Source organism: Aspergillus heteromorphus (genome assembly GCF_003184545.1).
Source record: "Aspergillus heteromorphus CBS 117.55 chromosome Unknown BO70scaffold_4, whole genome shotgun sequence".
Lineage (NCBI taxonomy): Eukaryota > Fungi > Ascomycota > Eurotiomycetes > Eurotiales > Aspergillaceae > Aspergillus > Aspergillus heteromorphus.
This window is the reverse complement of record NW_020290409.1, coordinates 329,963-352,576: the sequence shown is the minus strand read 5'-3', so window position 1 is coordinate 352,576 and position 22,614 is coordinate 329,963. Positions and strand designations below refer to the sequence as shown.

The window sequence follows — 22,614 nt, the reverse complement described above, 5'->3', positions numbered from 1 at the left end:
GCAAAAAATAAAAAAAAAAAGAGGAAAGAAAACCCCACAAGGGCAGTAAAGCACTGAGAAGCAGAATACATGGTATTAAGATCGTCACAGAAAAAAAAAACACATAATTTCATCATCCGTCAAAGGGCCGTTGGCCATACACGTAGTGAAAAAGCACATAGACATGGTACGTCGAGCTGCGGAGCTCCGCAAGTACCTTCTGCACGAATTCCAAGGCTTCATCGTAGGTATATCCCAGAACGCGAGTGAAAAGAGCCAGGGTGTATGGCTCGACGGCTTCGAGATACGCCAGTTTCCCGATCTTTCCAATCTCTTTTAGACGGGGAGCTTTTGGCCACGGGCCTATCGGACACTGCGCGCGAGTTAGTTCTCAGCACCATCCACAGCATACCAGCCCCCCCAACGGACAACGGATACACACCTTGTATATATCATCAGCCACATTGACGAAACCAGCCTTTTGCATCCAGCCCTTAAGCTGCGGAGCGACATTCATGCGCTTCCCAAACTGAGTACTCGCTTCTTCCAACTTATGCTGAAAAGACTGGACCATGACGGCCTCTTGATCGGTGCCGTCATCAGAATAGACCCAGGCATCGTACTCTTGGATCTCGACCCAGCCGCCGGGTTTGACGTGCTCGTAGGCCTGACGGAGGAGGCGCTCCCAGTCGCCGATGCCGCCGCCCATGCTGCGGGCGTGGATGTAGTCGAATGCTTCCTCTTTCGTGTAGGCCCAGTCGCTCTCTGCGTCGTCGACGACGAAGGAGCAGTTCGGCGGGGCCCAGGTGGGTTGGATCGGGCTGAGGTCGGTGCCTTGGATCTGGGCGTCGGGGAACTCGTCCGCCATCTCCATGGCCCAGGTGCCGGTGCCGGTGCCGACGTCGAGAATGCGCTGGGGTTGGTGGATCGGGGCGCGATATGATTCGCCTCCGAGGAGGAGCTTGAACAGATGGTGCATTAGCTCGAGTCGCTCTTGCTCCTCTTCGTCGTTGGGCATGGGATATTGGCCATGGCGGTAGGCGTGATAGCGGCGGCCGTTTTCGTAGCTGTAGTCTCGTACGGACGAGTAGAGGGAGAGATTGGAATCGAGGAGTGATTCCGCGTCTAGGAGTGAGTCGTCATCATTCGTCTGTAAAAGGGTTAGTTTTGGAGCTATGCGTTGAGGGTTAAGGGAAATGTCTTTTTTTTTGGGAGAGGAGGGGGGGAGGGGGGGGGGGGGGGTGGTAATTCTTACATCTGCCAGAATATGCTCATCCACATTTGGCTGTAGCATACTTGAGGCGAGCGAGTACGTGAAGTCAATCCGAGAGGGCGGAAGATGCGAGGGAAACCAAACCGCGGCGGGATGGAGCGCGAAGGCGATCCATATAAATAAGGCTAGGACCAGGATTAGGATCAGAATGAGAATGAAGAATGAAAATCAAAATCAGAAATCGGGATCGGGATAAGTTAAGTGTTGGTAGAAGACCAACCTGGAAAGGCGACTAGCTGCATCACAGGTAAATTACGGGTAACAGGGACACCCAGGACAGGGGGGGCGTCCCGGGGACAGGCCCTCGGGTCTGCAGCCCGCAGCGGTGTGCCGGCGGTGGTGCCGCCGCGCTGGTTCGGTTGGCGCCTGGTATTGCTTGGTATCGTCAGTGTCACCCGCCAGCTGCGGGCGGGTTTGAGGCCAGTCGTTCCATTCCAGCCATCTGTGCGCTGTACTCCGTACCTGTGCCAGACTGCCAGTGGTATCTATCCATCCATCCTCTAGGTATCTAGATACTACTAGTACTAGTCCGATATCACTATGGAATGATCCGTGCAGCCACCGGACTAGTGTAGATAGCCCTAAGCAATTTGGAATTGATCCCTTCAGCTGATCCACACTGGTGGGGGTTGCTCCCTCCACTGTGTGCAGTTAACCACCGATCTCCCATCATACTTACTGTACCTTTACATAAGTGATTGTCAGAGTACTCAGTACTTACCTACAAAGACAAACTCTGCCCGTGCTCAGGCCTGTGCATCCATGGGATCTGCCCAGGTACGCTGTACCGGTACCAAGGTTGGCCCCAACTCAAAAGCCCCGCACCCCTGACGGCCGGGCCCGTTTCCGGATCCCAGGACCACTGTCAAGGGTGCAGCACGGTAGCACAGTGTGTCTCTACCACTCCGTAGGTAGGTAATAGTATGTAGGCAATTCGGATAGTCCACTGGCAGCCGCCGGTCTTGTTCTCCGCGGGAGAGCGAATGTGATAGCTCTGAAAGCCTAAAATCAATGTGTTACAGAATCATCCCATCCCGTTGGATATGGGATCCTGCAATGGCGCCATCTCTGGGGAGAAACTCGGCGATGTCGCTTAGGCACCTAGGTAGGTAGGTAAGAAGTACGGAGTACTGGGGAACATGAAGGAAGGTAGGTGGTTGTAGTACAAGCCACACAACCATGATAGAGCGCAAACAGCTCAACCTCCATCCATTCTCCCCTTCGAGTTCGACCAGCATATTGTTATCTATCTCCCTCATGTCGCACATCCTGCGGGGAAGCCGAATCTCAGACTGACCTATCCTACCAGCTAGTTATGTATAGTAGGTATCTCGGCGTCTCCGCTCGACCACTCCTGGAATGACTCCTGTGGTGTAAACATCACGAGTCCATCCAGCGAAAGGATCGAACCGGACCTCAATCCGTGTATCGTCAACTCTAAATAGGTATTCATGCCAAGCTGGAACTATAAAAATTGAGGCATACGTGAGCGATGTGTCGAAGACTTTCAAGACATAGTCCAAGATACCAAGCCCAAGGCACAATATTTTGCCGGAAGGAATAAAGCCAGAAAAAGCTCGCCGATCTCTCTGCATTCGGACCTTTGGACTTACCCAGATATGAGCGATTTACCGAGCCGGAGCCGGAGCCGAGCAGTCAAGCTTCGGGTGTTCTTCACAAGTTAACCGCCAGACTTTCTAGCGATATGAAAACCATGGGAAAGGGCCAGATATTTCCAGCAATTCCATCCATGTGAGCCTGAGAGGCGTCTTCATATAAAATACAATGGAATACGAAGAGCTTCAAGAGGGGAAAGGTCAGGTGGTACCAGTCGAGGAAACATAGTAGTAGTACCTACCTAAAAGCGAAGCATACTGACTGTATGGATTCCACCACCCATTCTGCCCATGGAACTTCACCGCCTCAAGACACATCAAGGCGAGGATGACGAGACAGCCATGGATATCTATCCATGCCACCGACAACCTGATACGAAGCCTTTCGAGTTTCCTTCCGAGTAGATACTTACCATCGGAATGACCGCTCCCCCCAAGTCCAACGTTAATCATCCTTCGGACTCAATGACGACCCGACGGACCCGAACCATTCATTTCATTGCATCGCATCGCATCGCATCCCCTTAATCTCACTCGCGCGATGTGATTGGTGCGCCGTCGTGTAATATGCTGCAACGCTGGTACCGAGGACGGAGATATCACATCCATGATCCGTCGCCGATGACGAACCGTCGTCGGGTACTCCGTATCTATCTAGTATCTTTCTACTTTCTACGGGGCACTAGGTAACGGACTAGGTAAGTACTAAGGTGAGTAGCTTTCGCCGTGCAGGATAGATAGATCCTAGCTACTGCGCCAGGATCTATCGATCCCGAAAGGAGGAAATGTACTAAGTACCGTACGTACAATACTACCGCCCTCGGAGGGTTCCGGTCGGCCGACCAAGTATCTAGGTACCTACCTACTTATTGGGTGGATGTGCCTTAGTCTTCAGGTGGGTGGTGGGTATGGTTCTTACACGGAGCTAAGTAGGCAAGTATATTATCGTGGCTGGATAGCCCCCAAGGAGATACTCGGCTGTACTGGTATTCATTGCGACGACCGATCCCACCTGTTCGTACCTATGCAACCTACCGGTATGTACTGTAGGTTCAATCATTAAAAGTCTTTAACTAGCATTTCACACGTTTATTCATAATTTTCAGTGCCCATCAGGATCGGGTTCGGGGAATCTAAGGGGAAAAAAATAAAAGAAAGGTTCATAATATGCTTGCTTGCATCAGCCCACCACCCGGACAGCCCGATCAGCTCAAGGTCTGCAGCTTCTCCTGCTCGCTCGGAGTCAAGGCGGCGTAGAGCTCCTGGAAACCAGGTTTATTGGCTGCTTGGCGGAAGAAGTCCAGCAAGAAACTCTGTGTCTCGTCGTCCCTCTTGCGCACCCCGAACACCGATTCTGAACCGCCCTCGCCAAATGCCATCAACTCCTGCTTCGTGACCCCCAGATTCAGGTCGAGGGTGTTGCTCGGAAGATCCTCCCATTCGTCATCGTCGTCGCTGGCTTCCTCTTCCAGAGCAGCCGCGGTGGCCGCATCGATCTCTTTGTTGCCAGACGCAGCCGCCAACTCCTCGACCAGGACCTTGACGATCTTCAGGGGAGCTGACACCATCGTGTACTGATCGGGGTTCTTGCGGGTCTGAGAGCGGGTCTTGATGCGGCCCGTGTCCTGAATGATGAGATCACCCTTGACCTGTACCTGAGACAGGCGAGGATCGTCCAAGGAGAACAGCTTTGCCAGAGCGATGATATTCTGTTTAATTTCATCATACCCAGCAAAGTTCACCGAATTTTCCAGCCACTTGCTGAGCACAATGGGTAGTCCACTCTGGCCACCGATGTCAACCTGGGCGAGGAACTCAACAACTTCGTGCGCACTGATCAGAGTCAACCGGGCAAAGACGAGAATAAGACTCTGGATGAACTGGGCCTGTTCTGCGGTGACAAGTCGTTGGGCAACGGCCCGGAGGAGTTGCGGCAGATAAGGTCCAAGACGTTCCGATCCTGCCTTTTCCACCAGCTCTGCAGCCAATTGCCCGACTTCCGCCGCCGCATTGTCATCCAGAGAGGGCCCGAGCAGTCGGTCAATGATCACCAGAGTTACCTCGATCGCTTCCTTTCCGCTCTGTGGGTCTCTCCAGACAACAAATTGGTTGAAGTCATGGGAGAGCATAGAGCGGACTGCGTCGGTGGCGGGACGAATCAACTCTCCGTCAGTCGATTCCAGCAGCAGGCGGTTCAACTTGGGCATGACAGTGTCCACGAAACCGGCTGGAAGAGGCTCCAGGCCCCCTTCTGCAAGAGCCCGCAGAAGATCAGTTGCAAAAATGGTCAGGGCGTTCTCTTGGGTTAGACTGCCGACATCAATAGCGCCGGTCAGGGAAGGAAGGACTTTCTCGCAAAGACGAACGAAAGACTCCTGGCCGTTCTCGGCAACCGATTCGACGATATCCTCGAATGCTTCGGTGACAATCATAGTCAGCTGGAAATTGGTAGCCCCGCTGCTGGCAACATTTAACAGAACGTCGATGGCACTGGAGGATGTGACAATACTCGAGTCGATCATGATCGCATCGCGAAGGGTCTCTGCAATGGTTACCTTCAGATCATCACCGTCAGATGGCTCGGAAAGGTCATGGGCGGATACAAAGTCGGAAATAGCTGAGATGATGGCGGCCTGGAGAGGAATGGCGACGCTCCCAGGAATTGCGATCATGAAATCCTGCAGTGCTCGAATGCAGGAAACTTTGACTACCTCGGAATCATCTTCAGAGATTGCCTTCAGAGTGGCCTCGAGATAAGTGACAGCGGTTTGTTGGAAAGACGAGTCTGCGACCTGGCATAGAATTCCGGCCACGAGATACCCGCGCGCTCGCAGAAACTCATCGGGCTGCTGGATGGAATACTGGACAAGGTTGCTAAAGCCGTGAGCCAGTGCAGGGGCTATCTGGTGGGAAACCTCGACGAAGTCTCGGAGAAGTTGGCTGAGAAGGAAGAGAGCTGATTCTCGAGTTTTCCATCTTCGTTGATCCGTTAGCCTTGTTCAAGCCACATTAGAGGGGGATTGCTTACGTAGAGGATGGGTCGGAGAACACGGCATTCGAATAAGCGTGCATACCCTCGACGTTGACATTCTTGAGCCATTCGCCAAGCTTTATCACCAAATCTCCGCTGCATGTACGGGGGGTGTAGTTTGCAGTAACCGAGGTCTCCTCCGAGAGAAAGAGGTTCACATCGATATCCCACAAATATTCCTCTTCACAGGTGATTTGAGCATAGGAGCCCGCCAACTTCAGGATTTCAGTCAGCCAACTGGCGTTTGCCGCATTTGGCCCAGCGTTTTGGAGCTGCTGTTGAAGCTCTGCCTTGACTGGGGGGGCCTTCAAGAGCGTCTGAATGAGATCCAGTTCTTCCAGAACCAAGAAGTCCAGCGTATAGGGGAGTCCATCCACATCTTCCAAACGGCCCTGTCTTTCATCCTCGATGTAGAATGCATGGTATGCAGGTAGGATGTTGGACAACTCAGTCCAGATGGTTGAAAAGTACACGGGGCTCTGGGCGGTCAAAAGACCAGGGAAGACCATGCGAATCTTCATCAAAGTCTAGAAGATTGGAACGATTAGCATGGTCTTGACCGGGGAAAGAAAGAGGCTGGCGTACCTTGACCACCTGCAATTTCAACCCAATGACGCCCCGCCATTGGGAGACAATCTCGCCGTCTTTGGATTCCTCTTGTTCTTCAGGAGCCTGGGGCAGAGGGGCCTCCAGGGTCGAGAGGAAGAAAGGAGACCAGGCACTCAGCACTTCGTCCATGAAATTTTTGACCTCCACCTTATGCTGCTCAAGCACCATTTCCAACGTATCAAAGCAGGCGCGGAAAACGGCAACAGCCAAGGCCCTCAACATCGGCTTTCTCGATTCATTTTTGGCCACATCACAGAGGGTGGTGACGAGTTCTCTAGCGACATTGAAGAACTGCTCTTCGCTGAACCCAGTATCCACAAGATCCAACAGAACCTTCAGGGCACCATGGAGGGCACTGGCGCTGCTATTTCCATCATTTATGATCTGGAGCAGCGCTGGCAAGAGCTCTGGCCACTGTTCGGGGAAATCGGCGCTGGCGATTTTGCTGACGGCATAGCTGGCAGACGACTTGACCTTGCGTTCTCCTGTTTCGGTAACGGTCGCCAAGTTTAACAGCGCCTGTCGAAGCTGAGCCTTGTTCTCATCGGTGACAAGGATAGTGCCCTTGAACTCATCCAGAGTAGGGGACCAGGCAGCGGCGATGAAGGCCCGCAGCACGGAAAGGGCAGACTGGCGGAGGTTTGTAGGGACGGAGTCGTGAGAGGCAATGGCGGCAAGTGTGAGAGGGAAGTTTTCGTCCTGGTAAAGGCGGAGAAGCTGGAGTTCCGCGGCCTTTCTCGTATCGGCAGCCGACGACTGAGTGTCTGCCAGCAGGGACAGGAGCTGTTGCTCCATGGTGTATGCGAGACGCGGGTGAGATTCGACAGGATGGACGGTCGATAGGAAGATAGGAGACTAGATAGACAATGTTTGTTATGGAGGAAGGGGAAGCCTGAGTCCAACCGTGCCCAGTCGTCAGTATCCTTGGTGTAGACCACGGCCCAGAAGACGTGGCAAGTCAATGATTCTGTGACGAGGGGGTAGGCGAGGAAGTTGATGAATCTCAGTCGCGAATTGTCGCGTCGTGGAGGGGCAGAAGATGGGCAGGAAGCGGGAGGCGGTGAGGGGCTATTTTTCTTTGCTGCTTTGTTGACGCCCGCGGGCAACCGAAACCGTTGCCCGGCTATGCAATTCCAACACTAGGAAATCTGATTCTGCATCAGGACTACTGGCTGCCAACACTTGCAAACCCAGCAATGGAGGACTGGGCGGAGGTGATATCGGAATAGTCCGCCTTGACACGGCAGTCCTTGAAGAATTGGGAGATCATGCCTTCTATAGATCACTAACCAACAGGGTAACCAATAGTTCAAGACCAATAAATAACAACCGATAATCATCATGTATCTACCTTCGCCCACTTTTGGCTGTATTGGCTGGAGAGATTTACAATGCTTTACTGCAAAGAAAAAAACCCATTCCGAGGAACCTGCAGGATATACACACAAAGCCTCTGCTTCTTCACCGAAATTGGTAATGTCCCTCTGGCAGGCAGAGCAACCACAATCTGGGTGCCATACTCGCCCAGCAGCCAGAGATCATGCCAGCATGTATAATAAATATCACGGAGATTGTCCTCCGTGGGAACCATCCAATCAAAGAAGAATAGACCGAACCCCGGAGAAACCCAGGGAACTTGTCATGAGGGATCAACTCTGTGGCAGGAAATCGGATCTTAGTGGCCAATGCTGTGGGTAAAAGGCTACTTTATGCTTTGACTGGGCACGCCTGGTCCCCTCCAACGGATGCATCCTCGCCCTGCCGAAAAGGCTATTGATGACCGGAGGCGTCACTGTCACTCAACAAGAAGCGTTGACTCTCGAGGGAACGTGCCACTGCTGGGCAGAAAGCAGCCAGGGCTTGTAGGTATATTATTCCAGAGTAAAAACAGAGCTGGTTGTGTGATGGATTCTTTGCCCAGGCCACTGATCTACTTTGTACCAAGGTTATAGGCTTCTGTGGAGCAAGATCTGACCATGGTCCAATCATAGGAGGAAGGAGAGTCCGTTGGATCGTTGTGAATCAATTCTAGGGCTATACTAATGTGAAATGATGTCGAGAGACAGAAATGTTGGAACAGAGGTACCGCTTACTACTACAGAACTGTTGGGTCTGCTGGAGCCCTGCACTGTACTTTTGCATTTGCCGAGTAGTACGCCGTACCTAGTAAGTATCTGTATGTATTCCCCCCCAGGTTTTATGGATCAGGTACTCCGTACAGCGTATTGTGAAAGGGAGCGTTTAGGCAGGGATCACCGGATAGGTAGGTCAGTGGCGTAGATGGACTCGATGCATTTCTAAAAAGGATGACAGAAAGAATGGAAGGGGGAGTTGGAAGTCGATCATAGTGGGGTTCTCAAAGGATAAACCGGCAACTCTGATTATCCAAGACCAACTGAGGGGCGGCAACGCCCAATTGGGTCAAGTCCGGATTTGCAAAAGGTACCCCGTCCGGTCCATCATTTATTATTACCTTACCAGCCGTCGAAAGATCGAATACCAGCCTCGGGTATCGTACGCATTGTCGAGACTCGAGACTCGAGAGGAGAAGAGCACCTCCGCATGATGTAGATACTTGAGCATGGAGCCAGGTCGTGCGCAACTGAAGACGATGTACGGAGTGTGATCCAAAATAATAATCAGCCACCAGAGGCGTTAGCTCGAGATATATGTGGCTCCCATATAGCGCACTAAGCATTCTAATTTATCGGAAGACACCGACGGTGAGGAACAGTACCTGCCTAATCCGTACTCCGTACACGAACAGCATCCAAGATCCATCCAGGTAACTCCAGACCAAAACAGGCGACAGACCCAGGGTCAAGGGATGGGATCCTAGAATCCTACAGACAACCGGGCAAGTGACGCGGAGTGAAGATGGGGCCGTTCGATACCAGAATTGAAGGTCAGTGCCTGGGGGAAATGCTACTAGGCGTTTTGACTTTCGTCCCTTTTTAATCTCTCCCCTTCCTGACTAATTAGAATCGCTGCTGCTCTTCTTTATCCGAGCCACCAAGATACGTGTCGATTCACCTTTGACTGCCATCATCATGATCGGCTCTGTGATCACTGATCTGGAGCATTTCATCCCACCGCTGCTACGGAGTGGCCCTTTCGATCGCTACCGACCAGGTGGAGACCCGTTTCTTGGACGACGTAGTGGTAAGGCATAGTACGAGGGAGGACCTTACTCCATGAGTCGGGTCAGGCAGTGGGACTCTGCAATACAATAATTACGCTGTTGTCCTTCGGAGTTAGGTTACTCTAAATTACATACTACTGTCATACCAGCGGTTACCTTAATCCGCCTGCTGTCTTATTACTTTTTCCATGCTTAACGTTTCCATCGCGTTTGCATCAAACCACGACATCGTACTCGACGATGGGAGTCATAGTGCATCGGAACCAAATGCCTTTGACCTTCAGATTTCTCTCGCCTTACAGCATGTCCTACCTACCACCAGCTCGGGTGCAACCCGTTTCGTCGCCAATGGGCGTACGGTACTCACTTTTCTGCCCTATTGCGCATGCTCTACGTCCCCGCGTGGCCGGTCATTGGACACAGAAATAGGCAGGCGTGCCTCCTAGATCAGCTACCTAGATCACGATATAGTTATGCTAGCCTTGTCGATGATGTACGGACTACGGAGGAATGAGGGTAGCCTGAGTATCTAGGAGTATCTAGGAGTAGGTAGGCGTAGGCGAGAGGAGTGCTGCAGGGCATCCACACCCATGACGCAACCACGTGACGGGCTGGGGAGCCGTGACTTGGGCGCCTTTTACCAGGACGACTCGTCGCCCGACAAGCCTTCCCCTCCGAAGGAGACTGACTGACTGACTGACTGCCTGCCTGCCTGCCTGCCTGCCTGCCTGTCTCTCTCTCTCTCTTTCTCTTTCTCGTTTTCATTTCTGTGCTTTGCCTGCACCATCTGCTCGCTCTCTTTGTTGCCTTTCCCTCTCTCTATACGACCCTCTCCTCTACTAGTCTAGTTGGGAACTGAGTGGCCTTCCTGGTCGACTCGGCCTTTCCCAATCACATCCGGCTCCAAGCAGCAGCAGCCCACCTCTCCCTTCCCACGACCCCCTCCCAAAAGGGTCGGTTCCCTATCGTCTGCCGTCGTCCCTCCTCTCCTCCCCCAGACGCAGAGAGCCAGGAATTAAAAAAAAAAAAGAACATAATTTTCTTCTTTTTTTTGTTCTATCTAAGCCAAGTAATATTTTTTCTCGTTGTTTTTTAAAAAGTTCATCTTCTCAGGAACAAAAACTTCCGAGAGAGAGGGGAGCAGCCCAAGAGTGAAGAGGACTAAAACGGGAATTCCTACCCAGGAAAAAAAAGAAAAAAAAGCAGAAAAAAAAGGAAAATTCCATCATCAGCAGCAGCATCATCGCTCGCCGCCGTCGTTGTTATCGTCAAGCCAGGACTCTTCTCTCCTTAATCCTATCCCCGATCTATCTCGCTCGCCCGCCGTTGTCACCACGATCTCAACGCCTCCATCCATGCTCTGAGGCTCGCCGTGTCGTCTCCGTCCACCCAACGTATGTTTTAATCCGAAGTCCTTTCCTTACTTTTCCAACCCCCATCCCCATCCATTCGTTCGCTCACTCAATCACTCAACCTCACTCACGCTCACACTCATCCCTCACCCTCCCCTCCCTCCCTCTCCCTCCTCCTCCCTCGCTCACTCGCTGCCTCCCTCACATTCGTTCCCTTCACGACTTACTCAACTCCCTCCCTCCTCCCTCTCCTCCCTCTCCCTCTCTCTCCCTCCCTCCCCCCAAACACCACCACCACCACCAACTACCCCATCTCCGCTGTCTTCCTGCTATTCCTCCCTCCTCCCCCTCCGATTTTTATTCTCCTTACCACCACCACCTCCCCCTCCCCTCCCACCCACCCCCCCATTCTTATCTGTCGCTACAACCTCCCTATTTTCCAACCATTTCTATTCTGGTCGACTGTTCATTTCCTCCCCCTCCCTATTTTGGTCTCGCACACCCCTCAACTTCACCACCCCACCACCCACCTTACCCCCTCTTCGCCTCATCACTTTCCTCCCCTCCCCCTCCCCTCCTCCCCCTCCCCTCCCCGCTGTCGCAAACAACTCCCAAGAGTGAAAAAGGACAGGTCATCTCCCATGCGTGGCAAGGAACACAGTTGTTGACCCATCGTCTGGAAAAAGGCAGAGCGATGATTAGCCTCAGGGTGGAACAGCACTCAGATTCTCCGAGATCCCGTCAAGACCATCTTTCCCGTGGAAACGACGATACCAGAGCCTTCGACGGCAATGCCGATTGCCAGTGAGAGCACCACTGTCAACACCATTACTACCACCATGACAACATTTTCCGCCCCTGTCACCGCACCTAGGTCGATGCCCAACAATCAGTCTGCGTTGGCGGCGTCCTTCACCAATTTCCTCACCGTTTCAATACATCAGATCCTGTTCCTCCGTTCGGTCTATCCACGAGCGACGTTTCTGCCCGTGCGGGCTTACAACTACCCTGTCCGACAATCCCGTCACCCCAAGGTGTGTGATTACATCAATGACGCGTCAATTGCGGTCGGAACGGAGATCTTGAAAGGCACAATAACCGCTGTCAGCATTATCATATCCTCTCTCCGAACAAATCAGCCCCTCGAACGATATGCCTTTGATCTGTCGGGTTTCCCCCGCGTCCCCGCTGGCGAAGTCAACACCACCTTCGAAGACCGAAGGGAAGATCCCTCCAGCAAAGCCGGGGTTCCCGTGACCGAACGGGCCTCGGCTCCGACGACAGTCGACCTTGAAGCGCAATTCCGGGCCTGCCTGGCCCGACTGGCCTCTGCCTGTGCGCGGCTGACCCCGTTGCCTCGCGACGACGAGTTCAGCTTTACCGTCTGCATCGAAGTTCGGGAAGATGCGTTACCGCCCGCCGGGACCACCACCGAGGAGCAGACGTGGATTGTGGCGGAACCGGACAAGGTCCATCTCCGATCGTGCACGGCCCCATATTCCGTTTCTAAGTTGAGAAACGGTGAGCCGCAACAGCCGCCTCCAAAAGTGTCGAATGGGCGCGCCAAGACGGTGCCGGTACGACGTGTAGAAGCCGGCGAGCTTCGACTGGAACTATGGGTGGAAGAGGCACGGCAGAAGTTTAACGAACCGGTGGATTCGGAACACCCACCCTGAGCTTCCTGTTCTCCAGCTCTGTCTTCTTGCCGTGTTCGTCTAGTTCGTCATTATCTTCTGATTTCACTGAAACATGTTTCTGCTCCTTATCTCATATTTCCATTTATCTCATTCTTGATTTAGCGTGACCAATGATCGAACATACATGATGGATGAGGAATTTAGGAACTGTCGTCCCAGTGAGCGGCGCAAATATATAAAATGGGGAGCGGACGATTTTTGGGACTCGCATGGCATTACATAGATCTGGTTCATATCTGTTTTCCTTGTCTTTTCTTGCTCGCTTTTTCATTTCCTTCCATTACTGCTTGTCGTCATCTTGTCACGTTCCTTTTTCTCCTTTCTCTTCTCTATTACTACTTATTTCTCTCTCCCCTTCTCCCCCCCTCATCTCCGGAGACATCTTTATCCTTTTTTTTTTTTTTTTTTTCTCTTTTTCCAAGCATTCTCCATTCTCCTCGCCGTTTCTTCCTCGGAGTGTTCTCATTTTCATACCATTTCCTACTGTATTTTCTCTCTCGTCTCCTTTGTTGAGCTCTCTCTCCAAACTACATGATCCTAGCAAATTCAAATATCTAGCCACTTCTAGCTACCGACAGGTTGCCAGCATTTGTCCCTCCCCTCCCCTATGCCCGTAATAGATAATAATGTTCCGTCATATTTCCTTGACATATTGCTCACTCTGAGGCCCCGTGTATGTTTTTCTGTCTGTCTGCGAAGATTGGGTTTTGGGCAGTGAAGAGAGGGATTGATGTCGATATCGATATCGACCTCAATATCAATATCAATCAATCAATATCAATCAAGCTCCTTATCTTGTCTGCGTTCGTGGGCGATCATTTCGATCCCAACTGATGATAATCCATCCCAGAATACAGGAACCCACTTGATACATACCTTTTACCCCTACCCACTACCCACTACTACTACCTACTACCCACTACCTACTACCTACCTACTAATAGGTGCATACACAAATGCACAAACACACACACACACACACACACACACACACACACACACACACACACACGCTAGTCCCGAGCGATCCGAAGCCCCTACACTACACTACACTACACTACACCGCATGCACCACGGACAAAGAAGCGAAGTTCTATCTATCTATCTATCTATCTATCTATCTGTCTGCTATTGTTAATTGTCAACTGTCAACTGTCAACTGTCGATTACGAGGGTCGTATCTCAATCAGATCACTTACACTTACACTTAATTACTATCAACATGGCGTAGCACGCATACACAGCAATTGAATTGGTGAAACGGGTCCTAGATGGATGGATGGATGGATGGATGGATTCTTTTTCGAGTTCTGTGTCTGTTATCCATGCTCATGCTCATGCTCATGCTCATGCTCATGCTCATGCCCATGCTCATGCCCATGCCCATGCACCGATATGGGGAATGTTGTGAAAGGATGAAGGATACTCGTTCTAGTAGAGTAGAAGGACGGAAAAGGAAGGTGCGAGTCCTTCAATACTGGGGATGGTATCTGAGGTAGTGGTGCCTGCCTAGGTAGGTAGGTATTGTTAGTAGGGAGGGGGAAGGAGGGAGGGGTATATGCGTAAAATGATACACCACGAAGCTTACAGATCAAGCAAAGCCTTACACAATACCAATACCAAATGAATGAATGAATGAATGAATGAATAAAATAAAAACATCGGCATCTGTATAATCTGTCGTGAGCAGGCAGGCACACCAGCAACCTATTTACCTACCCACACCCACCTATCTAGCTAACTAACTGACTAACTGACTAACTAACTAACTACACAAAAGACCCCCCGCCCCGCTACTCACCAACCAACCACCCATCCAACCAACTCAATCATAAATAATTCTCTAAACGAGAACAACCTCCCATAAAGCACCGCTTCTCCCTTGGACCTTGGATACCGTACTGGACCATACCATATCATACCAGAAACCCGAGATATCTGACTGTGTAGAGGGGAAGGGATAGATAGATAGATAGATAGATTGCAGAAGGAAAGAAAAGAGATAGAAAGAAAAAAAAAGTAAAGCGGAAAAGAGGAAGAAAGAGATCTCCAAGGAGATAGAGTAGATCATCTGATATCATTTTCAAATTGAATGCCAACCACAAGGACAAGAAAGACCTCCCAGTCAGACGAGGCAGCAGAATCAAGTTCAGACCCCGAGGGGGGAGGAGGGGAAGGGGTTCATTATTCCAGCTCTGCTCCTGTTCGTCTCGGGGCTAGTAAAGGGACAGACGGACGGACGGACGGACGGACGGGTGGGTATCTATCTGGCAATCGCTGAAAAAGAACGAGCAACAAATCCGCTACCCAACGCTGGAAAACACTCTGAATAAAAAAGGACGAGGAGAAGAAGATGACGAAGTCAAGAAGTAGATGGCAGAGTTGGTAGCAGAGAGGAAATTATGGCGGAAACTGTGACGAATTTGATAAGAGCCTCTGGCACCCAGGTGTTTCTTCCATGTCAACAGACGGAATTCGAAAAAGAAAAAGATCACCATAGCTGATCGTAAGTCGGGAAATGGATGTTGTCGTCCTGATTTGCAACTCCGGGTCGTTGTGGCATTAATACCGGTGAGTAGGGGATATTTGGGATCTGTGGAGGCAAAACTGCCCTCCATTCCTCTTCTCTTCGAAGAAAGCCCCCGACAGGCAGTATACCTTGGAAGTTCCCAACAGGTATAGCCGGTGCGGCAGCTTGAGGGGCCTGGGCGTGCAGATAGTATGTTTGGTTATTCACCCGTCGTGGCTGGGGAATAGGCCTGGCTTCTCCTCGCGTGCCAATGTTATCAAGGTAGGCAGGGGGATTATACAGTTCATCATGTCGATAGTAGTTGTTCCCAGGAGGCTGTGGCACACGCTGAGGTCCTGCCACGTAGGCACGATAATTATCCAAAAATTGGCGGGGAGGATAGTTGCGCTGATGGCCTGGGGCTGCCTGTTTCGCTTTATCTTTATGGATACGCAGCTCTTCTTCGGTGAGGTTGGGGTTCTGCGCCAGGATACCTGCGATAGTCGTCTTCTGAGCCTGTTCTATCTCCGTCTGTGAACGGTTCTCGGCTGCACCATCGTGTGTACGACAGAAGGTGGGTGGGCGTTCGAAGTGCTGGTACTGTTCACCCGTGATGTTCTTCTTGCAGATGTAGCACATGGCACAACCGCACTTGGAGCAGATCATCTTATTGCAACCGGATTCTTTTACGATTTTGATTTTGCATTGCGGGCAGTTCCGAATCAAAGCCTCACTCATGGCCTCTTCGACGAGATGGCGCTCCGGAAGCCCTCTTTCTTTTCTTGCCTCCTCACAGGTCTTGGGGATGTGGCTCTCTTGATGACAGAGGCGACAGCTAGTCACTTCGCACGTGGGGTTGCTGCACCTGAATTCGCGATCCTCCCCCACAGGCGGACAGATCGCTTTGAAGTCACAAAAGGGACAACCTTCGAGGCCCTCTAAGCCCGCCTGTTCGATCTCGTCCTGCTGTTGAAGGGAATCAATTTTCTTCATCAAAGGTGAGCCCAGGGCTTTCTCCAGCTGGGTACGGGAGAAGCTTTCCTGACAGCCACTGGTGTCCATACACTGCAACTTGTATTTCATCAGCCCGATCTGGGTCTCCGCAGTTTTGCGCATGCACGTATGACAGAAGAAGTGGATTTCACCCCCCTCGCAGGGTAGGGCCCTGTTGACTGGGACATCGGCGAAACAGCATTGACACTCGACGAGGGTTCCCGCTTTTTTGTGCTCTTCTTCATTCCGGAGCTCTGCCTCCTCCTCTTCCTTCTGCTTTCGGATAAATGCTTTGGAGCGAGGACTCGTTAGCAATCTACGTCGCCCTGCGGTAGTGCTTCCCTTACCAGCCTGCTTCTCCGCTTCCTCCTTGGCGGCATCCAATTCCCGCTCCAAATTGTCTATGATAGACCTCTCCAAGTCATTTTTGGGCTTTGCCGCGGCTGGCTGTCTTTCACGCTTTAGCTTCGTATACCCATTGTTGGCATCATCTTCCTGAGCAAACAAAGCCAAATAGGCGGCATAAAGCTCTTTTTTGTCATTCACCTCCAGTCGAATGTAATTTATGGGCATCCAAAGAAATTCATGGGCCAGTTTTGTGGTCCTGCATCGAGAGTCAGCGTCTAGAAAGTCAAAAGAATCAGTGGGGGAAATCACGCTAGCTGGAGATACAATGGACTGCCCCGGTTGGGGATCTCAGCCATCCACTGCTTATCATCGCCTTTTGTTTCGGTAATCTTTCGCTTCAGCCGGTCCTGCTTGGGATAGCATGGATTCTGCAAGATCTCCTCGATGACTCGCTCCTTCAGAATATCGGGGTCAATCCTAATCTGCTGCCTCGTACCATCGTGCCCATTATGCCAAGGACCGTCGTGACGGTCGATCAGATCCTCCACATATTTCTGGCTGATCTCAGGGAAGATGTCCGTTATCTGCGCGAGTAGCGAATCTTCGGCGGTGAGGTCGATGACGGCTGGCCCGGCTTGTGATGAGTTAGGGTTGGGATCCGACTCGAAACCCAGGTCTTCATCATCGGTTCCTTCCGAGAACGAGCTGGTGCTAGTGCTGCTTTTCTTTTGCTTCTTCACCGGTCTTTCCACTTCGGGCGTCTGATACCGGAAAGTAAGGTCCCAGTCGATCTCGTTCGCATCCAAGCCCCAGTGCTCCAGAGCATCGAACCGACCCAAGCCTGGGTTTTCGAGGTCGGCAACTTCTCCTTCCGGGTGTTCATCTCCAGCAGAGAGCGTTGAAGCCCGGTATTTCAAACGATCGGTATAATTCAATGCCATTGCGACCTTGAGTAGAAGGATTCAGTTAGAGAGGGTGTATGCTTCTGAGGTGTGTTTGAAAGAGAAGTCTTTAGAGGAACGGTAAACTCGAAGGCTTAAAGAGATCGAGAAGGGGGGACGAAGGTATTTAAGGCAGTGGTAGATAGTTGTTGGGATGATGGTGAGGGGAGTAGTGAAGAGTTGGTGGTCTAGGGCGCTCAGGCAGGCGGGGTTGGCTGGACGGAGCAACACACAGCGACAAGCAAGAGGGCTCCGGTCTCCGTGAGCAACGTGAATCGCCGGGGCAATAGAGTGAACAATAGGAGAGGTTGTGGAATAATATAGAGTGTGTCGCCGTAGATGGAGGAACACCCACATTCAAACAGGATAGGGGTCTTTTTTCAAACGTACTGTACTTTGGATTCACTGCGGCCGACAATGAGCCCACTCAGGCGTGAATAGAGATCACCTGGGCCACGCCCCACAAGGCTGTGGGCCACCTCCAGCTTCTTCTGAAGTCCTTGAGAGCTACTCCCTCGCTGTATTATCGATATAGATGTCCAAGGCACTATAGCGGTTGATCATCGGAGGAGGGGAGATGTTTTCGCCCAACAGGGAATAGTATCAACGCCAGGACGGTTGGCACGCTTGGTGGGGCCGAAATCCGGCAATGCTGGGGAACTCCAACCTACCACAGGCGGCGGAGCAGCATTCCAGAGGGCCAAGAGAGAATCGAGTTGACAGCGCATCAATGGCGTCCCGGAGACTGGGCTGGAGAACCAGTCGGAGTGGCGAGTAGTCCTATTGGGCTATTCAAGACCTTCCAGCACCGTCGTTGACAAGCGGGGGGTTTTCTGGGGCCGGCGAGTCTAGAAAATACTAATCGACGGACCTGGCGATTTGACAGCCGCCCCACGTGATATGTCCGGCAGTACAGGAGGGGGAGCGTCGGAGTCTTGACCGCCCGTCAAAGCAAGATAACTGCCTACAGCCTGGCTCGGGGCAGCCCATACTGTGTCCGGAGTATCTAAATGACGGAACTCGGAAGTAGTGTCCCTCACCTCGGAGCTTTCCCAGACTTGATCTCTTGATCTCTTGATCTATTGGTCTCTTGATCTCCTTGACCCTTGGAGATGTTCCAGGGACCGACCGAGTCACGGGGACGGGGGGGACCATGGAAGTCCGGGAGGGAGAAAGCCCTAAGCCCTAACAGCGGGCACGCATCAGGCGCGGCGCGACGTCACGGAGCATGGCACGCGCCGCCCAGGACCGGTAAGTACACCCTTACAGTTCCAGTTAACAAGTCACACCTCAGGCTGTTTCCCCCCCCCCCTTGTACTCCATAGACCGAAGCGCTTGTCGCCGCTTGTCGTCGGCGATGGTGACAAATAAGAACATCTCCCCGCGCAGCGTGGTACAGTCATCTACCTTATCGATCTAATATATTCCCTGCCCCCTTGCGGCCTCGCCGGACTCCGGTCAAAACAAATACGGGGCCGTTCGCCGTCGCTGCTCCGAGCCAAACAATTGCATTGGATTGTCTGCACTAACCCCCTCGATCCGTTCCTTCAGCTCCCCCCCTCCGTCGAATAAGTTCCGAAAGAGCCTCTTGAAATCAATCCCCCCTCGTGTTCAAATCATTTTCAAACCCGCAGGGGTTATATACTTCGACTGCCTGGTCAGTAACCAACCCATCATCATGATCGCTGCCGACACTTCCTACGCCAACGGCGCCGTGCTCCCCCAGGGCGATTCGCCCGAGCTCGTGTTGGTCCCCGCCACCCCGAGCGAGCGCATCGAGTCCATCCGGCTGAACAGCAAGGCGTGGAGTGGCCCTCTCGACCTCCAGACGTACATCGAACGAGAGAACCATCTGCATCAGCAGCGGTTAACCAAGGGCTGCTTCACCTGCTGGATCCTGGTCGATCGCAGAGAGCCCGAGGAGTACAGGACCATCCTGGGCTCCTGCGAAACGTACAAGAAGAAGGCCATGCTGGCCCACGGCGGTCAGGTCGAGGACGTCTCCACCCACGGCGTGGGAAGTGTGTATTGCCGGCCCGAATTCAGAGGCAAGGGCTATGCCAAGCGAATGCTCGAAGAGCTGAGCAAGAAGATTGATGCCTGGAAGATGGAGACCGAGACCAGGAAGTGCTCCCTCTTCACCATTCTGTTTTCTGATATCGGCAAGGAGTTCTATGCCCAGTTCGGATGGAAGCCGTACACGTCGTCCCACTTTGCGCTACCGCCGATCCGCGATGAAGCCTATGCTTCTGCCACAACCAAAGCCAACCTGCCAAAGACACGAACCTTGTCCGCGAATGATGTCCAGGATAGCATGTGCAGCGAGACAGTCCTGCAGAAGGAGCGTGACCTCCTGGCGACGGCCTCCGAGAAATCACCCGGTCCTAAGATAGCGATTGCGCCGAACTTCGAACACTTCGAGTGGCATTGGGCGAGGGAGGAGTTCTATGCCGAAAGGATCTTCTCTGATCGCGAGTTACCCGTGGCAAAGGGCGCCGGGGAGGATAACACCGGCGTGTACTGTGCGTGGAACAGAAACTTCGGCGAAACCCCAGAGGAAAACACCTTGTACATCCTGCGGTGGGTGTACGACGAGCCGACCTCGCCCGAGCAGTCCGAGGCGATCGTGAAAGCCATGGCGGCGGTGCTGCGACGCGCCCAACTCGAGGCGCATCGGTGGAACATGGCCAAGGTCGAGTTCTGGAACCCGACGCCCTTGCTGGAGAAGGCGGTTGCGCTGTTGGACCCAATGGCGGAGGTCGTCCACCGGGAGAAGGACAGCATTGCGTGTCTGCGGTGGATCGGGGCCGAGCATGGGCTGGGCGAGGAGGTGGAATGGTACTTGAACGAGAAGTACGCCTGGTGCTAGGCAGGGGATGCGGTACATATCCATATCATCTAGAATTAGAGGCTCAACGCTTCTGTCGCTTCTGGTTTTTGAACAGTTCATGCCAGTTCCGTGTCTTCTTCGCCGCCGTAGAGGCGCTTGCATCCGTGGAGAGATTCTTCTTGAGCTTTTGCCGATCCACCTCATTGACGAAGCAAATGGTCGTCGGGTCTGGAAACCTGTACTTATCCTCCTGTTTTTGTCAGAATCAACCAGCCCATCAGTACATGGCATAGTACCACATACCGTAAGCTTCGACAACGCAGCCTCCTCTCTCCAAGCTTCAGGCAGACGGTCCTTCCACGCATTCAGAAACTCGCTGCGTCCCACCGCCGAGTTCGCCGAGGGGGCAACAGCCTCGAGATACGTCTCGCCAACCCAGCGCACACACTCTTCCTTGTCAACACTGGCCCCTGCAACCATCATAATCATTAGCAAACCTCAGCCCAAGACTCACATATATATGCAGATAGAACTCACACTTCAACTCCATCCCATCCCCACCCCCTCCCCCTCCTCCTCCTCACAAACCCTCCGCACAACCGCCTCAAACAACCCCCTCGGCACCCCCTCATTCTCCTCCCCAACAGCCGCCCCCCACAGATCGCGCACCAAAAACTGTTCTCCGAGATTAATCCCCTGCAACACCGCACCATCGAGGACTTGTTTCCAAACCCCCATCTTGACCCTTGCCGTCGGCGCCCACGCCTTCCCACCACCTTCACCATCGCAAAGCACAACAAACCCACAAACAGCCCTCCACGCGCTCTCACACTCCTTCCGCGAGACGGGTAGATCAGCGAAGACCCGCTCTAGGATCTTTCTCCGCTCCACATCTACATCCACATCCATGCGTACATCCACATCCGCATCGCGGTCTCGTGTCGGAGAAGAAAAAGGAAACACCATAACCTCATCATAAACACCCACCAGCCCACTCAACAACCCCACCGCATCGAAGCCCTCGGCCGGGGTGTGAAGTTCCAGCGTGGAACTGCATTTCGAAATCGTAGTTACAGTTTCCGAGAGGTCTGTCGCCATCCCTGCCCCAGATCTAGAGTCAGAGCCGGCATCTGCATTCAAGGAAGAGGCAGCCGGATCCTGTGTCGCGCCGATAGCGGCTAACTCAGCCTCCGGGATGCGGGACGAGGCGGCGTTGCTGGGTTGTAGGATGTGCAGCGAGTTGGAGGATTGGACTTGTCGGATGCGGTAGGTTTTTGAGCCCGTGCAGAGGTTGATGTAGTCGCGGGGCTGGGGGGTGGATGTAGCGATGGATGTGGGGAAGGAAGAGGAGGGTTGGGGGGATTTGATGTGCAGGCTGTTGGGAGAGGAGGGGTGAGTCGTTAGTTAGATTCATTCTTGGTTCTTGGTTCCGGGGTCTGGGGTCTGGGGTCTGGGGTCTGATGTTTGAGAAGGTAGAGGGCAAGACGTGAGAATTTGGAGCAGGGAGGGACCTGGGAACGTACGTGGGAGGATTCTCCGAGGTGAGCAGGTCCGCAAGATCTGGGGGAAGTTCAAGTAGCCGGAAGGATTGCTGGGGCGCTGTGTGGGTGAAGAGGATGCTTTGAGCAGCCTGGGTGGACATTTTGGTTTTTGCAAATTAGACCCCAGTATCGAAAAGCGAGAGAGGGAATGTGGGAGGTCGTCAAAGTCGACTAGTCCTCTTTCTTTCCTGCTGGTGGTTGTGGTGGTGTTGTCGAGAAAAACGTATGAGGTCAAACCCGACGCGGTACGCTACGCTACGCGTACCTTTGCTGGATGAGAAGGAGAATGGGATTGACCACTCCGCACGGGCCACAGCTTAATCTCGCCATTATCCATAATCCATCTACCTGAAGCACAACTACGTAAGTACTACACAGGTAGTGATCTAACAATGACCTAAAGCCTTTATTATTGTTTATTATTGATTGACTGATTGATTTATTCAAGTCAAGTTAAGTTAGGTTAGGTAAGGTTATATTTAGACAAAGCAAAGGTGTCCATTTGGTAGGAAGGTGGGACTATTTCGCTCGCCCTTGGTTAAAATTCATCGTCTATGCTGTACACAATTAAAAGAGATTTCATCTCAGCCATAACAAAAGATCAAACAGGATCATGCAAGTTTTCTCGATCCGACCGGACAGTAGATCAAGGAGAGAGACACACACACACACACACACACACACACACACACACACACACACACAGAGAGAGAGAGAGAGAGGGGGAGGGAGAGAGAGAGAAGGGAAGCAAGG

At 52.4% G+C, this 22,614-nt stretch overlaps 7 protein-coding genes across 7 annotated transcripts; 3 read left to right on the top strand and 4 right to left on the bottom strand.

The window, feature by feature from the left end:
* Positions 1-42: 42 nt before the first annotated feature.
* On the bottom strand, positions 43-1,412 carry BO70DRAFT_330746 (class I SAM-dependent methyltransferase). Its single transcript, XM_025540845.1, has 3 exons — positions 1,235-1,412; positions 422-1,129; positions 43-352 (listed from the first exon to the last, which is right to left on the bottom strand). Exons 1-3 carry the CDS (start codon positions 1,271-1,273, stop codon positions 113-115), a joined length of 987 nt encoding a protein of 328 aa, XP_025402203.1. The 5' UTR covers positions 1,274-1,412; the 3' UTR covers positions 43-112.
* Positions 1,413-3,683: 2,271 nt separating this feature from the next.
* BO70DRAFT_330745 (putative importin beta-5 subunit) lies at positions 3,684-7,519 on the bottom strand. The gene is made up of 3 exons (XM_025540844.1): positions 6,485-7,519; positions 5,897-6,426; positions 3,684-5,844 (listed from the first exon to the last, which is right to left on the bottom strand). The coding sequence occupies exons 1-3, from the start codon at positions 7,301-7,303 to the stop codon at positions 4,074-4,076; spliced, it is 3,120 nt and encodes a 1,039-aa protein (XP_025402202.1). The 5' UTR covers positions 7,304-7,519; the 3' UTR covers positions 3,684-4,073.
* Positions 7,520-11,572: 4,053 nt separating this feature from the next.
* Positions 11,573-12,793, top strand: BO70DRAFT_158573 (putative mitotic spindle checkpoint protein (Mad2B)). Its single transcript, XM_025538262.1, has one exon. It carries the CDS (start codon positions 11,794-11,796, stop codon positions 12,676-12,678), a length of 885 nt encoding a protein of 294 aa, XP_025402201.1. The 5' UTR covers positions 11,573-11,793; the 3' UTR covers positions 12,679-12,793.
* A 1,172-nt stretch (positions 12,794-13,965) lies between these two features.
* On the top strand, positions 13,966-14,353 carry BO70DRAFT_359317 (uncharacterized protein; the record flags this gene model as incomplete). Its single annotated transcript, XM_025542512.1, has 2 exons — positions 13,966-14,208; positions 14,288-14,353. A coding segment is annotated over exon 1 (223 nt), but the record flags the coding sequence as incomplete, so codon positions are not given.
* Positions 14,354-14,980: 627 nt separating this feature from the next.
* Positions 14,981-17,962, bottom strand: BO70DRAFT_158549 (E3 ubiquitin-protein ligase RNF216). Its single transcript, XM_025538261.1, has 3 exons — positions 17,881-17,962; positions 16,859-17,496; positions 14,981-16,805 (listed from the first exon to the last, which is right to left on the bottom strand). Exons 2-3 carry the CDS (start codon positions 17,488-17,490, stop codon positions 15,191-15,193), a joined length of 2,247 nt encoding a protein of 748 aa, XP_025402199.1. The 5' UTR covers positions 17,491-17,496; positions 17,881-17,962; the 3' UTR covers positions 14,981-15,190.
* Positions 17,963-18,852: 890 nt separating this feature from the next.
* On the top strand, positions 18,853-20,612 carry BO70DRAFT_359316 (uncharacterized protein). Its single transcript, XM_025542511.1, has one exon. It carries the CDS (start codon positions 19,169-19,171, stop codon positions 20,357-20,359), a length of 1,191 nt encoding a protein of 396 aa, XP_025402198.1. The 5' UTR covers positions 18,853-19,168; the 3' UTR covers positions 20,360-20,612.
* Positions 20,403-21,962, bottom strand: BO70DRAFT_393529 (putative sister chromatid cohesion protein Dcc1; the record flags this gene model as incomplete). The annotated part of the gene is made up of 4 exons (XM_025546379.1): positions 20,403-20,570; positions 20,624-20,790; positions 20,905-21,695; positions 21,844-21,962. 4 exons carry the CDS (start codon positions 21,960-21,962, stop codon positions 20,403-20,405), a joined length of 1,245 nt encoding a protein of 414 aa, XP_025402197.1.
* Positions 21,963-22,614: the final 652 nt, after the last annotated feature.

Coding starts and splice junctions, on each gene's coding strand:
- BO70DRAFT_330745 (XM_025540844.1), bottom strand. CDS start 7,303: ATGGAGCAACAGCTCCTGTCCCTGCTGGCAGACACTCAGTCGTCGGCT. Junction 6,427..6,484: donor TGAAATTGCAGGTGGTCAAG/GTACGCCAGCCT, acceptor CCAATCTTCTAG/ACTTTGATGAAGATTCGCAT. Junction 5,845..5,896: donor TTCTCCGACCCATCCTCTAC/GTAAGCAATCCC, acceptor GGATCAACGAAG/ATGGAAAACTCGAGAATCAG.
- BO70DRAFT_330746 (XM_025540845.1), bottom strand. CDS start 1,273: ATGCTACAGCCAAATGTGGATGAGCATATTCTGGCAGAT. Junction 1,130..1,234: donor ATGAGCATATTCTGGCAGAT/GTAAGAATTACC, acceptor ACCCTTTTACAG/ACGAATGATGACGACTCACT. Junction 353..421: donor TGGCTGATGATATATACAAG/GTGTGTATCCGT, acceptor ACTCGCGCGCAG/TGTCCGATAGGCCCGTGGCC.
- BO70DRAFT_359316 (XM_025542511.1), top strand. CDS start 19,169: ATGATCGCTGCCGACACTTCCTACGCCAACGGCGCCGTGCTCCCCCAG.
- BO70DRAFT_158573 (XM_025538262.1), top strand. CDS start 11,794: ATGCCGATTGCCAGTGAGAGCACCACTGTCAACACCATTACTACCACC.
- BO70DRAFT_158549 (XM_025538261.1), bottom strand. CDS start 17,490: ATGGCATTGAATTATACCGATCGTTTGAAATACCGGGCTTCAACGCTC. Junction 16,806..16,858: donor CCATTGTATCTCCAGCTAGC/GTGATTTCCCCC, acceptor CTCTCGATGCAG/GACCACAAAACTGGCCCATG.